General features: G+C 38.4%; 1 protein-coding gene across 3 annotated transcripts in view; it reads right to left on the reverse strand.

Moving 5' to 3' along the window:
- Positions 1 to 1,272: 1,272 nt before the first annotated feature.
- TBK1 (TANK binding kinase 1) overlaps positions 1,273 to 15,866 on the reverse strand; it is a 65,376-nt gene continuing 50,782 nt past the window's right edge. For all 3 annotated transcript variants that reach the window (XM_007516861.2, XM_060194999.1, XM_060195000.1), the window contains 4 exons: positions 15,583 to 15,679; positions 14,722 to 14,828; positions 14,383 to 14,454; positions 1,273 to 2,048 (listed from right to left, as the gene is read on the reverse strand). In XM_007516861.2, coding sequence (XP_007516923.1) covers positions 1,997 to 2,048; positions 14,383 to 14,454; positions 14,722 to 14,828; positions 15,583 to 15,679 — 328 coding nt within the window. In that variant the 3' untranslated portion in view covers positions 1,273 to 1,996. The remainder of the gene's footprint in view (positions 2,049 to 14,382; positions 14,455 to 14,721; positions 14,829 to 15,582; positions 15,680 to 15,866) is intronic.

Below are 15,866 nucleotides of genomic sequence, written 5' to 3' on the forward strand. Positions count from 1 at the left end.
CCGGGATTCTGACACCGGTCCTTGCGCTTTGCGTGATGTGCACTTAACCCGCTGCTACCTCCTGGCCCCCCCTTTTAGTTTTTTAAAAATATTTATGATAGGGGATGAAGGAAGGGAGAAAGAGGAACTACCAGAGCATTACTTTGATATGTGATGCTGGGGATCAAACTCAGGAGATCATGCTTGCAAGTCCAGTGCTTTAGCCACTGTGAAACCTCCTGGGCCTCAAAGAATATTATCTTAGCAGTTCTTGATTCCAGGTCAGATGTTTTTGTTTCCCATTTTGTTTTTTGTATGTCTTAGGAATGTGGACTCCAAGTCTTGTAATAACAAAGGGGAGGAAGTCTGACTAGAGTAATGGTTTAAGATTTCTTCAAATATTTAAAGAAAAAAATTACTGAAATACTTCTTGACTTATTGAAAGTGGGGAGTGAAGGCTGGGGAGATAGTGCTGTGGGTACATAACAGACTTGCATGCCTGAAGTTCCCAGGGTCCAGGTTCAATCTCTGGAACTACCTTATGGTAGGGCTGAACAGTGCTCTGGTTAAACAACAATGATGAAAAAAATTAAAGTAAAATGGAAAACAGGACAGTGCAATACAACCATGTTAATCCTTCTTTGTTCTTCTTTCATTTTTAGCACAGAGCACCACAGGAGACCTGTACTACTTAAAAATAACAGAAAAATTATACAATCAATGATAGGTAAGCGGAAAAATAAAACAAATAGGGATGAAACACCTCCTTGTTCCACTACTCTCAGACTAAACAGATATCTGAAGGGAAAAACTCTTATGAAGTCATTCACCCAAGCATTTATTTCCATAATGTGTATGCGTGGCACATAAAATTTCCCACTACAATACACCAATCCAAGATCTCAAATAAAATCTTAACCCATTTTCAGTTTTTCAGTGTTCATCACAGTCAAATTATATACTCTTAGGACATGCTTTATTACATACAGGTTGTGCACAATCACACTTCAATAACCTGATACGAGATAGAAACCAAAACCAAATCTTAGTTCAAAGAAATAATTCCAGGTTGAGAAAAATACTCTAGATTTTTCAAAATGCAATGTTCATTTTGAGTTTGTAAAGCATTTATATATATGAAAGAACTACTAAGCTTGGAATTAGTAGGCTTTGAAAAGACACAATAAGGCTCATATACTCAGTATTTTGAGAATAATTTACTGTCATTATCTCCATTAATTCTCTCAAAACTTTTGCCAAATTACTGTACAAGAAAAATACAAACTCTGTACGTTAAAATTGAGAAATTTATTGATTTTTTTTCATGAAGTGGTAAGCAGAACTAAAGATGAAATATATATAGCATAAAGCAGTTGAAATTATCCTGAAACTTTGTGACAGTTATACCATTTATGGCCAAAGTGAATAGTTTTTAATAATTAAATTACTTAAAATTGTGTACAATAATTTATCACAAATTAAACATGTACAAGGAGAACAAGAACCTGGGCACCTTGTAAAATGAAATAATGCCACTTTATCCTTCTCAAAAAAAAAAATTGTAATCCTAGTAAAACAGTGGTTTGGTTTTGCTCCTCACAGAAGCCACCTCACCTTTTCACCATTTACAAATGTGTCAGTTATCAGTCTTTTCTGATTTATAAGGATGCCAGTTTTGGTTCCACTTAAAATGGTTCCAGTAGGCAGTCAGAAATATAAGACTGAGCTTTACTCAGAAGAGTAGAGAATCAGTATCTCAATATATCAGTCATGGCTTTCTTCTAAGTGCTTACTGAGGTCAAATGTCCTCATAATTACAAATGTTAAAAGGTAAAATTACATCTTAACAGAAGCCAAAAATTTATATATTTTCATGTATTTACAATACTGTACATATTTACACTACCACATCAAATACTGAATTGTAGAAAGATGAGATCACTATAGAGACATTCATTTAATGCCCCAGCATTATTTTCTTGTGCAAATGGAAACTTTGCTCAAACTTCTTAGGAAGCTAGAGACAATCAACGTTGCGAAGCCCACCATCCATGGTTAAAGAGCCAAACCTAAAACACGAAAGAAAAGAAAACTCACTTATTTGGCCTCCAACGTTGTAAAGAAGACAGAGAAATGAAGAGCTATTAAAAAAAAAAACCCAAACACTTTTTAATTATCCTTATTGGATAGAGACAGCCAGAAACCAAGAGGAAGGGGGAAGAGAGACACAGAGACACCTGCAGCCCTGCTCCACCACTAGCAAAGCTTTCTCCCTGCAGGTGGGGACTGGGGGCTTGAACCCGGGTCCTTGTACACTGTAACATGTGCACTCAGCCAAGTGCGTCACCACTCGGCCCCAAAGAGTTATTTTTTTAAAAAAAATATTTATTCATTCCCTTTTGTTGCCCTTGTTGTTTTATTGTTGTAGTTATTATTATTATCAATGTCATCGTTGTTGGATAGGACAGGGAGAAATGGAGAGAGGAGGGGAAGACAGGGATGGGGAGAGAAAGACACCTGCAGACCTGCTTCACCACCTGTGAAGTGACTCCCCTGCAGGTGGGGAACCGAGGGCTTGAACTGGGATCCTTATGCCAGTCCTTGTGCTTTGCACCATGTGCACTTAACCCTTGCGCTACCGCTTTCTCTCCTCTCCCTCTCCCTCTCCCCTCCTCTCCCGGATCAACTAGGAATACCAAAGGAGACCACCCGGAACCGAAACAAGACAGGACTAGAATGACCACAGGAACCCAGTAAATCACCCGTGAGTACAAACACATGTGGCTGGTGACAGAGAGGAGGGGCCTAAAGAGATATTAAGTGACTACTAACAGTTCAGCAGTTTATCAGTTGAGACACCACCTCCAGTCGGCTCCACCAACAAGGGGACAGCTTAAGGGAGGAGAGGACTCCCCAGAGACTCACCAAGTGCAACTCTGAGTCTCCATTGCTACTACCCTCAGAGTCTGGAGCAGTGGCAGGGAGGGACACCAGTGGACAGAGATCTAACCGGGAAACTCAGGAGAAGACCTATACCTTGGTGGCATAGCTGAGGGGCTGTGAAAGTCTCTTTGCATAACCACTGGATTATCTCTGCCACACCCTGCTTTATCTCTTGGTCAGGAGTCAGTGATTAAGCTGAGAAGCCTATTGATAGTTTAAAAGCTCTCAGGCTCCCATAGCCTACAGGGAAGAAAAAAAAAAAAAGGCTTTTAAACCACTGAGCTCCAACTCAGGGATTGAAAAAACTGTTAACTTCCACCACTGTAAACCCTTTAATTAACTTACTTAGACACAAATCAATCTAGGCAATAGTGATCAATAATTTGAAAAGTACTGATAAAGGGAACTCATAACATAATATATAAAATGGTTAAAACAACAAGAAAAAATATTGGAGACTCGAACCAGGACAAGAGTCCAGCTAAAAGTCCTCCAGAGGGTGAAGCACAAAACAACAAGTTCAACATCCAAACATTAGCTAAGGAAATAATAACAAGAGTGAGTAAAGAATTTGAAAAAATTGTAATCAGAAATGCAGGAACAACAAATAAGAATATGGGAGAAAATACTAATTATCTCATGGTTATTAGAGAGCTGAAAGCTGAAATCGCTGAGCTTAGAATGCAACTAGCTGAACAAGCTAAAACAGTATCAGAGCAGGGCAACAAAATAGATGAACTCTAGAAAACAGTAGAGGGCAGAGAGAATAGAATCTATGAGGCTGAAGACAGAATTAGCAAGATTGAGGATGAATTAGAGACAACTAAAAAAGAAGTAAGAGATCTCAAAAAGAGATTAAGAGATGCTGAAAACAACAACAGAGTCCTATGGGATGACTTCAAAAGAAACAATATACGCATTATTGGCATACCAGTGGAAGAAAGAGAAGCAGAGGAAGAAAGCATTCTCCAGGCCATAATAGCTGAAAATTTCTCTAGTCTAGACAACATCAAAGACATAAAGATTCAAGAAGCCCAGAGGGTCCCAAACAGAATTAATCCAGACCTAAAGACACCAAGACATGTCATACTTAGAATGGAAAGGAATAAGGATAAAGAAAGGATCCTCAAGGCTGCAAGAGAAAAACAAAGAGTCACCTACAAAGGAAAACCCATAAGATTAGCAACAGAATTCTCCATACAAACACTACAGGCCAGAAGAGAATGGCAAGATATCTATTGAGTGCTCAATGAGAAAGGCTTTCAGCCAAGAATACGATATCCTGCTAGACTGTCATTCAGACTAGATGGAGGCATCAAAACCTCAGACAAGCAACAGTTGAAGGAAGCAACCATCACCAAGCCTGCCCTGAAAGAAGTTCTGAAAGGTCTCCTATAAACAATCAGACCACCACAAATAGGACATATATCAAAACACTCTAAAACTCTACAAGAATGGCATTAAAATATCTTCAATCTTTGATATCAATAAATGTCAATCTTTGATATCAATGAATTCACCTATTAAAAGACACAGAGTAGGAAGATGGATCAGAAAACACAACCCAACAATATGCTGTCTACAGGAAACCCACCTAACTCAACAAGACAAACACAGACTTAAAGTGAAAGGATGGAAAACTATCATACAAGCCAATGGCCCACAAAAAAGGGCAGGAACAGCTATTCTCATATCTGACATGATAGACTTTAAAATAGATAAGATTAAAAAAGATAGGAATGGACACTACTTAATGCTCAGAGGATCAGTCAATCAAGAGGACTTAACAATTATTACATCTATGCACCCAATGAGAAGCCATCTAAATACATCAAACTTCTACTGAAAGAGCTACAGCAATATATTAACAGTAACACAATCATAGTAGGGGACTTCAACACCCCACTCTCTCAACTTGACAGATCATCCAGGAAGAAAATCAGTAAAGACATAAGGGAGCTAAATGAAGAGATAGATAAACTAGAACTATTGGACATTTTCAGAGTCATTCATCCCAAGAAACTGGAATACACATTTTACTCAAATCCACATGGATCATTCTCAAGGATAGACCATATGTTAGGCCACAAAGACAGCATCAGCCAATTCAAGAGCATTGAAATCATCCCAAGCATCTTCTCAGACCACAGTGGAATTAAACTAACACTTAACAATCAACAAAAGATTAGTAACAGTCTCAAAATGTGGAAGCTCAACAGTACACTTCTTAACAACTTCTGGGTCAAAGAGGAAATCAAGGAAGAAATCAAAATGTTTCGAGAGTTCAATGAAAATGAAGACACGGGGGTCGGGCGGTGGCGCAGTGGGTTAAGCGCATGTGGCGCAAAGCGCAGGGACCGGCGTTAGGATCCCGGTTCGAGCCCCCGGCTCCCCACCTGCAGGGGAGTCGCTTCACAGGCGGTGAAGCAGGTCTGCATGTGTCTATCTTTCTCTCCCCTTCTCTGTCTTCCCCTCCTCTATTTCTCTCTGTCCTATCCAACAACGAATTGTGTCAACAAGGGCAATAATAATAACCACAACGAAGCTACAACAAGGGCAACAAAAAGGAGGAAAAATGGCCTCCAGGAGCGGTGGATTCATGGTGCAGGCACCGAGCCCAGCAATAACCCTGGAGGAGGAAAAAAAAAAAAAAGAAAAAGAAAATGAAGACACAAGCTATCAAAATATTTGGGACACAGCTAAAGCAGTCCTAAGAGGGAAGTTCATAGCTATACAAGCACACATTAGGAAACAAGAAAAAGCACAAATAAACAGCCTGATTGCACATCTTAAAGACCTAGAAGAAGAACAAGAAAGGAATCCTAAAGCAACCAGGACAGAAATCACTAAAGTTAGGGCAGAAATAAATAACATTGAGAATAGGAAAACCATACAAAAGATCAATGAAAGTAAACGTTGGTTCTTCGAAAGAGTAAACAAAATCGACAAACCTTTAGCCAGACTCACAAAACAAAAAAGGGAAAAGACACAAATAAATCGGATAGTAAATGAAAGAGGAGATATCACAACAGACACCGCAGAAATTCAACATATCATGCGAGGCTTCTATGAACAACTATATGCCACCAAGCTAGAGAACCTGGAAGAAATGAATGATTTCCTAGATACCTACCAACTTCCAAAACCAAGTAAAGAGGAAGTGGATAACATGAACAGGCCCATCACAGCTAATGAAATTGAAACAGTTATCAAAAATCTCCCCCAAAATAAAAGTCCTGGACTGTTGTTTTCGCCAGGCTGGCTTCACGGGCGGGTAACAGACGACCAGGGACTCATGGCTGAGCTATACGCAGTATCTCTTTATTCATGCTGGACGCAGCGCAATCTAAGCCGAGCTAAACTACTACAAACAATCTTGTCCTTATAAATATACTAGCCCAGTAGGGTCGGAACAGGATGCAACGCAGAGAGGGTGGAGAGAAAAGTGACTAGTGAAAACAGGGTATGACAAGGAGAGGATCAGGGTGTGACAAGGGGGCGGAGCAGGTGAGAATTTTACCACTAAACCACTAATGCCCTGGAGGGAGTGTGGTGCTTGTTAACAGAGGTTATATAAATAGAATACAGTGCTATGTAAATAGAATGCAGGGGGGATTAAACCAAATGAAACAGAAGGGGTTTTTAAAAGCATACCAACACTGGACCAGATGGTTTTACAAATGAATTCTACAAAACCTTCAAAGAAGAACTAATACCTCTACTTTTAAAAGTCTTCCAGAAGATTGAAGACACTGGAATACTCCCTGGCAGCTTCTATGAAGCCAACATCACCCTGATACCAAAAGCAGATAGGGACACAACCAAAAAAGAAAACTACAGACCAATATCTCTGATGAACATAGATGCGAAAATACTGAACAAAATTCTAGCCAACCGGATACAGCAGTATATCAAAAAAATTGTTCATCATGACCAAGTGGGGTTTATCCCAGGCATGCAAGGTTGGTGTAATATACGTAAATCAATCAATGTGATCCACCACATCAACAAAAGCAAGACCAAAAACCACATGGTCATATCAATAGATGCAGACAAAGCCTTTATGATCAAAACACTACAAAAAATGGGAATAGATGGAAAATTCCTGAAGATAGTGGAGTCTATATATAGCAAACCTATAGCCAACATCATACTCAATGGTGAAAAACTGGAAGCATTTCCACTCAGATCAGGTACTAGACAGGGCTGCCCACTACCACCATTACTATTCAACATAGTGTTGGAAGTTCTTTCCATAGCAATCAGGCAGGATCAAGGAATTAAAGGGATACAGATTGGAAGAGAAGAAGTCAAACTCTCCTTATTTGCAGATGACATGATAGTATACACAGAAAAACCTAAGGAATCCAGCAAGAAGCTTTTGGAAATCATCAGGCAATACAGTAATGTGTCAGGCTATAAAATTAACATTCAAAAGTCAGTGGCATTCCTCTATGCAAACACTAAGTTAGAAAAAATTGAAATCCAGAAATCAGTTCCTTTTACTATAGCAACAAAAACAATAAAATATCTAGGAGTAAACCTAACCAAAGAAGTGAAAGACTTGTATATTGAAAATTATGAGTCACTAGTCAAAGAAATTGAAAAAGACACAAAGAAGTGGAAAGATATTCCATGTTCATGGGTTGGAAGAATTAACATCATCAAAATGAATATATTACCCAGAGCCATCTACAAATTTAATGCTATCCCCATCAAGATCCCAAGCACATTTTTTAGGAGAATAGAAAAAATTCTACAAATGTTTATCTGGAACCAGAAAAGACCTAGAATTGCCAAAACAATCTTGAGAAAAAAGAACAGAACCGGAGGCATCACACTCCCAGATCTCAAACTGTATTATAGGGCCATTGTCATCAAAACTGCTTGGTACTGGAACATGAACAGACACACTGACCAGTGGAATAGAATTGAGAGCCCAGAAATGAGGCCCCACACCTATGGACATCTAATCTTTGACAAAGGGGCCCAGACTATTACATGGGGAAAGCAGAGTCTCTTCAACAAATGGTGTTGGAAACAATGGGTTGAAACATGTAGAAGAATGAAACTGAATCACTGTATTTCACCAAATACAAAAGTAAATTCCAAGTGGATCAAGGACTTGGATGTTAGACCACAAACTATCAGATACTTAGAGGAAAATATTGGCAGAACTCTTTTCCACATAAATTTTAAAGACATTTTCAATGAAATGAATCCAATTACAAAGAAGACTAAGGCAAGTATAAACCTATGGGACTATATCAAATTAAAAAGCTTCTTCACAGCAAAAGAAACCACTACCCAAACCAAGAGACCCCTCACAGAATGGGAGAAGATCTTTACATGCCATACCTCAGACAAGAATTTAATAACCAACATAAAGAGCTTGCCAGACTCAACAACAAGACAGCAAATAACCCCATCCAAAAATAGGGGGAGGACTTGGACAGAATATTCACCACAGAAGAGATCCAAAAGGCCGAGAAACACATGTAAAAATGCTCCAAGTCTCTGATTGTCAGAGAAATGCAAATAAAGACAACAATGAGATACCACTTCACTCCTGTGAGAATGTCATACATCAGAAAAGGTAACAGCAGCAAATGCTGGAGAGGGTGTGGGGTCAAAGGAACCCTCCTGCACTGCTGGTGGGAATGTCAATTGGTCCAGCCTCTGTGGAGAACAGTCTGGAGAACTCTCAGAAGGCTACAAATGGACCTACCCTATGACCCTGCAACTCCTCTCCTGGGCATATATCCTAAGGAATCCAACACACCCATCCAAAAAGATCTGTGTACACATATGTTCTTGGCAGCACAATTTGTAATAGCCAAAACCTGGAAGCAACCCAGGTGTCCAACAACAGATGAGTGGCTGAGCAAGTTGTGGTATATATACACAATGGAATACTACTCAGCTGTAAAAAATGGTGACTTCACCGTTTTCAGCCGATCTTGGATGGACCTTGAAAAAATCATGTTGAGTGAAATAAGTCAGAAACAGAAGGATGAATATGGGATGATCTCACTCTCAGGCCGAAGTTGAAAAACAAGATTAGAAAAGAAAACACAAGTAGAACCTGAAATGGAATTGGCGTATTGTGCCAACGTAAAAGACTCTGGGGTGGGTGGGGAGAAAACAGGTCTATGAAGGATGATGAATGACATAGTGGGGGTTGTATTGTTAAATGGGAATCTGGGGAATGTTATGCATGTACAAACTATTGTATTTACTGTTGAATGTAAAACATTAATTCCCCAATAAATAAAGAAATAAATTATTAAAAAAAACGTTTAAGCAGCTATGTTTTTTTCTTCTTCTCACTGATGCAGGGTGGTATAATAAATGTATGAAAAACTTAATTCAGCAATTTTTAAAAATTCTATATATTTACATCAGGGTTGGGGGTGGGAGAGGGGGTCACTCCACCATTCAGAATTTCCTTTGTTGCTGTCCTGGTCCTCATACACAGTAAGGTATGCACTTAACCCACTGAGTTATTTCAGGGCCCTAGCAGGGTAGAATTTATAAGCAAAGATGTAGAATTGGGAGTGTGACACACTCAGTAACAGCAAATAATGGAAATAAAGGTGGGTAAATACTCTGGGGTCATTTATGATGCTCAATTTTTATTCATTTATTTATTTATTTTGGATAGAGATAGAGAAATTGAGAGGTGGGACACACACACAAACACACACATAGTACTTTTTCTTCTTCTTCTTCTTTTTTTTTTTTTAACCACTTGGGAAGCTTTCTCTCTGCAGGTATGGAGCTGGGGATTTGGAACTGGGTCCTTGTGCATGGTAATGTATGCACTCAGCCACTGCCTGACATGCCAGCAGTCAGCCTCATGTTCTATTTTTAAAAAATCTTCCTTCTTGCTACGTGGTACTGGAGATTGAGCCTAGGGTCTCACACATGCAAAGTACTGCACATACTGCTGGCCACTTCTTCCTTGATTTCAAGTCTTTGAATTCAAGTATGAATTTACACTTAATCTCTGAGGTGACAGTTTAGACGTTTTTGAGTCAACAGAGTGTCAATTACTAGATCAGTATGTAGCACTACCTAAGACAGGTAGGCTCTGGAGTTAAATAAACAGGTGGCAAATTGTTATTATAGTTCACATGAGGGAGAAAAGACTTCTCAGTGAGGCTAGAGTAGGAGAATTATGGAAACACTAAAAAAAAAAAAAAAATTATGGGCGAGGAAGCTTGATAATGATTATGCAAAGAGATTCTCATGCTTGAGGCTCCAAAGCCCCATATCTAATCCTTTGCACTACCATGAACCAGAGCTGAGGCACGCTCTGGTGTTTTGTTTTGTTTATCTTATTTATTGGATAGACAGAAATGGAGAGGAAAGAGGGAGACAGAGAGGAAGAGAGACAGAGAGACACCTGCAACACTGCTTTACCACTCATGAAGCTTTCCCCCTGCAGGTGGGGACTAGGGGCTCAAACCCAGATCCTTGTGTATTGTAACATGTGTACTCCACCAAGTGCACCGTGACACACACACATACTCTCCCCCTCTCCCTCTCTCTATCAGAGCACTGATCAGTCCTGGCTTATGGTGATGCAGAGGATTGACCCTAGGGCTTCAGAGCCTCAGGCATGAGGGTCTCTTTACATAACCCTTGTATTATTTACCGCCCCTGCCCCCATGCTCTGGTGTTTCACTGTCTTTCCTCTGTATCTCTCTTATTAAAAAGTAAAATAAATTAAAAAAGTATTTATTTCTTGAGCCACTGATAGAGAGAAGAGGCAAAAGAGAGAAGGGAAAAGAGTGGGTGGTCAGAGCAGTATTGTGGCTATATAGTGTAAGGGACTAAACTGGGTACCTCTTGACTTTAAGTTCAGTGCTCTACTGCTATGGCACCTTCCAGCCCCCTGGAAACATTCTGAGGAAAGATTAGTAAACTAAAATAAAGGGAAAAAAGAGTGTTTGAAATAACTTATGCTTACACGAGTAGATGAAATGTGATTTTGCTCAAGAGAATGAAGAATTTAGAGGAGATAATGAGTTGAGAAGGATGATATTAAGTCACTTTTATATTGAAAAAAATCATAGGACAGCTACATTAGATAGTGTACAAGACCTGACTTCTATTACTAATTCTGGCACAAAACCACAAGTAGTCATTTAATAAGTGAATAAGTATTTATGTCATATCATCCATTTCAAATACAACACAGGAGGTGTTGTGTGGGATTCAGATATACTTGAGAACTGGGGATTTCATTCTAAAAACTCTTAGTGACTTAATATAAAAGTCTGTTAAAATGTATTTTTTTTAAAAAAAAATTCATTTCCTTTTTTGCCTTTGTTATTTTATTGTTGTAGTTATTATTGTTGTTGTTGTTGGATAGGACAGAGAGAAATGGAGAGATAAGGGGAAGACAGAGGGGGAGGTAAAGACAGACACTTGTAGACCTGCTTCACCGCTTGTGAAGTGACTCCCCTGCAGGTGGGGAGCCGGGGGCTTGAACCGGGATCCTTATGCCAGTCCTTGTGCTTTGCGTCACGTGTGCTTAACCCGCCGCGCTACCGCCCGACTCCTCTAAAATGTATTCATAACAGTTTCTTCTAACTGCTGAACTTTAACAGTGCAGAATAAATTTAGGATCATTGCAAAAGTTGTAAAGAAACTATAAATAGATACTGTAAAAAGTTAAGAGAGTTGATATGTAGTTTCTAAAAACCAACAATAAAAAATGTGATGAGGGTGGAATGTGGCGCCACGAGTAGAAAGTTGGACTCCTAAGCAAGGGGCTCTAAGTTTGATTCCTGACACTGAATGTACCAAAGTGATCTGGTTCTGTCTCCTCTCTCAGACAATTCAGAAAAGACAACTGAATATACATATAAAAAGATGCTGAGAGTGGGGGAAAATGAAACTTCACATACTACTAACCAAAGACATAAAATGCCAGTTTTGTACTAAACAAATACTAAACTTAAAAAAAAAAAAAAGCAAAACACTGTTAACATGTAGTTTTGACTGAAGGATGACCTTTGTCTGTTTAGGGTTAGCTTTTCTTTTCTTTTGCCTCCAGGGTTATCGCTGGGGCTTGGTGTCTGCACTATGAATCCACTGCTCCTGGAGGCTAATTTTTTCCTTTTGTTTCCTTTGTTGTTTATCATTGTTATTAGTGCTATTGATGGATAGGACAGAGAGAAATCAAGAGAGATGAGGAAGACAGAGAGGAGGAGAGAAAGACACCTGCAGACCTGCCTCACTGCTTGTGAAGTGACCCCCCTGCAGGTGGGGAGCTGGGAGCTCGAACTGGGATCCTTATTCCAGTCCTTGCCATGTATGCTTAACCTGCTGCACCACCACCCAGCCCCCAACATACATGTTTTTCAAAGAACAAATTAACAATAATTATCAAAATTTAAATATGGATACCCTCTGATCCAGAAGTTTCACATCTGGAAATATCTAGAGAACAGTTCCTCCAAAATTCTTTCATACATATAAGATATAGACAACACACACTTTCTCTCACTGAAGCTTGATTTGTAACTGAAAAATTACAACTTTTATACCCAATAATTAAAGATACATTACACAGATACAGTAGATTCATACACTGGAATACTAGGTAACTTTTGAAAGCCAATAACCATGGAAGAAAAAAAAAAAAGACTAAACCAGTACAATCATAATGATTCCACTCTGATGAGATACACATGCTCAACAAGTGATAACCACTCATCACTTCTATGAGCGAGAGGAGTATAAAAAGGGCACGTGAGGGGACCGGGAGATTAATGCACACATTCCTGTGCACAAGGACCCAAGTTTGAGCCCTTATTCCCCACCAGTAGAGCGGAAGCTTCACAATCGTTGAAGCAAGTACTACAGGTGTCTCTCTCCCTCTCCCCCATCTCTCTCAAATTCTCCCTGTCCTATCAAGAAAAAATAAAAAAGAGGAAAAATTTTAAAAAGAGCAGGTGTAATTATTTCTAGATTTCTACTAATGTTAGATTTTAAAAATAATTCACTAAGCTTCTTTAACAATTTGATAATACAACAAAGATGTCTGATAACTTTTGGCACACAGCACAAAAATCATGTGATTTTTTTTTTTTGATAGTTCAATCTTTCTAAGTTCCTAGGAGCTTTTAACTTTTTATTTCAGAGAAAAGATACAGAAAAGATTATATGTGAATGTGGAGGAGTTCATTGTCTCAGGGTACAAACCTGTAGAACATGGATACTCTCTGCTCTGCTACTATCTACTATGCAAGGTTGGAATGTACATTAAGGAGAATGCACTGTGTGGTCTGGGAGGTGGCAGAGTGGATAAAGCATTGGACTCTCAATCATAAGGTCCTGCGTTCAATCCCCGGCAGCACATGTACCGAAGTAATACCTGGTTCTTTCTTTCCTCTCTCTCATAAGTAAATACATTCTTAAAAAAAAAAAAGGAGCATGCACTATGAATGCCCTGCAAGCAAATGCACCAAACACCAAAGAGATGTAATACTTTTATTAACAACTCAGGGGTTAGAGAACCTACGGAGGAGCTCTCGGGGTTTGAAGAAGGAATGCATCAGAGAGCCAAATGTGAGTCCCCAATTTAACCAGGACCAGCCATTCCAAGGCAACTGTACTGGCTCTGAGTATTCTTTAACTCACCTTCTTTCTGATTCTGTAGCTAATCAAGACACCAGCTCCTGAAAGAACTACATTTATATATGGCACTCATCTGAAAGGAGGTATGCAGAGGACTTTTTTGTAAATTACACAGGAACAGGGTGCTGGCATCTTACAGAAATTCTAATTCAAAACTGAAAATTATGATTTAAATATATTTTTTTACAAAAAGATTTTTGGGGGGCCAGGTGGTAGTGCACCCAGTTAAGTGCACATATTACCATGTACAAGGACCTGGATTCGAGCCCCTGCTCCCCACCTGCCGAGGGAATGCTTTATGAGTGGTGAAGCAGGTCTCTATATCTCCCTATCCTCTCTTTTTGCTGTCAAAAATAGAAAGAAAGAAAAAAAAAAGATTTTTAAACTTAATTTGATAGGAAAGAGAAACTGAGAGGGGAGGGGGACAGACAGAGAGACACCTGCAGACCTGCTTCACTACTTGTGAAGCTTCCTCCCTGCAGATGGGGAAAATTATGATTCTAAAAAAAGGTGCTATAAAAATATGTGTTTTTCACTTTTACAAATGATTCATATAAATGAGTAGTTCTAGTAACCAGTGCTTCTACAAAATAAAATAAATCATGATTGAGTTGCAGTTATCCCAAAAACCCAACACATACTAGTAAGGCACCACAGAATTTATAAAGCAAAGGCTTCTGACTTGATATCCCTTTCCTGCCAACCAATACAGGAAGACAGGCAAATACTGTCTCTATGTACACTTAAGTTTATATGTGCTTAACTGCATATGAAATCACAGAGCAGAATGACTTTTACATTACTCACCTTTCTAAAATATGATTATTTTCAGCAAGTTCTTTAACTACTCCTTCCATTTCTTCCTTTAATTTCTTCATACTATAGATATGAAACAAAGATTTAAAAAAAAAAAAAACCTCTAATCAAATAAGCAAATATTCTAGAATTACATTTGTATTATATTTTAGTTCTCTATAAAGACATCATTAAATAACATATTCACAACACAAAAAAATTCAAAATAAAAGGGAAACATCACAAATTGAAATAAAAACAATTGAGAAAAAAATTTAAACATCATATCACAAATCAGTATTAAATCACTAATAAAAAATAAACCTTGTATCACCAGAAAATAGTATTTACCCAAGAGTCATTTCCACTAATGTGTTAGAACATGGATAAATTGGAGTCATGGTATGTTTGATTCCACTAGAGGCTGCAAACAATTTCTGAGGTAAAGTTTCTTGTAACTAAAACAATAGAAAACAAACAAACAAACAAAACACATCAATCATTCAGAACAAAGTACTTACTACAGATCTCAGTATAGTTCCTTATAGCTTGAAGTTTGAATTTTAAAACCAGTGATATAAAACTTTTTTTTTTTTTTTAACCAGAGCACTGCTCAGCTCTGGTTTATGGTGGTGTGGGGGATTGAACATGGGACTTTGGAGCCTCAGGCATGAGAGCCTCTTTGCATAACCATCATGCTGTCTACCTCTACCCGTTATAATACTTCTGTCAACATCCATTTTTTTTCTTACAGATAAAAAGACTGGCCCATTAGGTTTATCTTGGGGAGAGGGAAGAGCAGGTATGTTAGGGGTGAAACTAGAGCCTTTACAGTGCATTCTACCACTGAGCTATAATCCCCTACCAGAGGTTTTTAGTTGTAAAACACCTGGCTTCTTTCTTTAATATATATTTTATTAGTGATTTAATAATGGGGTGTAAGATCATGAGATTACAGAGCAATCCATACTGTACCCACCTTCAAGCTTCTGTCCCCTGCCCCCAAAAAGTTCTCAAAGTTTTAGTAATGGTTTGTTTACTTTTTTAAATTTAAAATCCATATGCCCAAACACATATTATAGATGGACAAGAACTGATATATGTATATTAAGCTCCATTTCTCCCATGTCAACAATTATCAAACCTAAAATAAGAACTTCAGTTATTTACTAAAAGAAAATAACATTTTCTAGATACTTTTGATAGCTGTACCTCATTAGTATAGTCCTGATACTTAGATACTTCTTCTTCAATATCAAAACACTGGTTAGTTAGGGATAATAACTGTTTCCTAAGATGATGCATCTTTCTGAAAACCAGAGAGAACCAATTAGTAAGCCATCTAATGAAATGTTGTTCTGACTTAAAACAGACAGTAAATCATATATTGTGCAGTCAACCATTAGTGACCTCTTAAAATTATTACTATTTTTTTTTTTTACCAGAGCACTATTCAGCTCTAGCTAAAGGTGGTGTGGGGGATTGAACATGGGGCT

The sequence above is a fragment of the Erinaceus europaeus genome, chromosome 7, assembly GCF_950295315.1.
Source record: "Erinaceus europaeus chromosome 7, mEriEur2.1, whole genome shotgun sequence".
NCBI classification, from domain to species: domain Eukaryota; kingdom Metazoa; phylum Chordata; class Mammalia; order Eulipotyphla; family Erinaceidae; genus Erinaceus; species Erinaceus europaeus.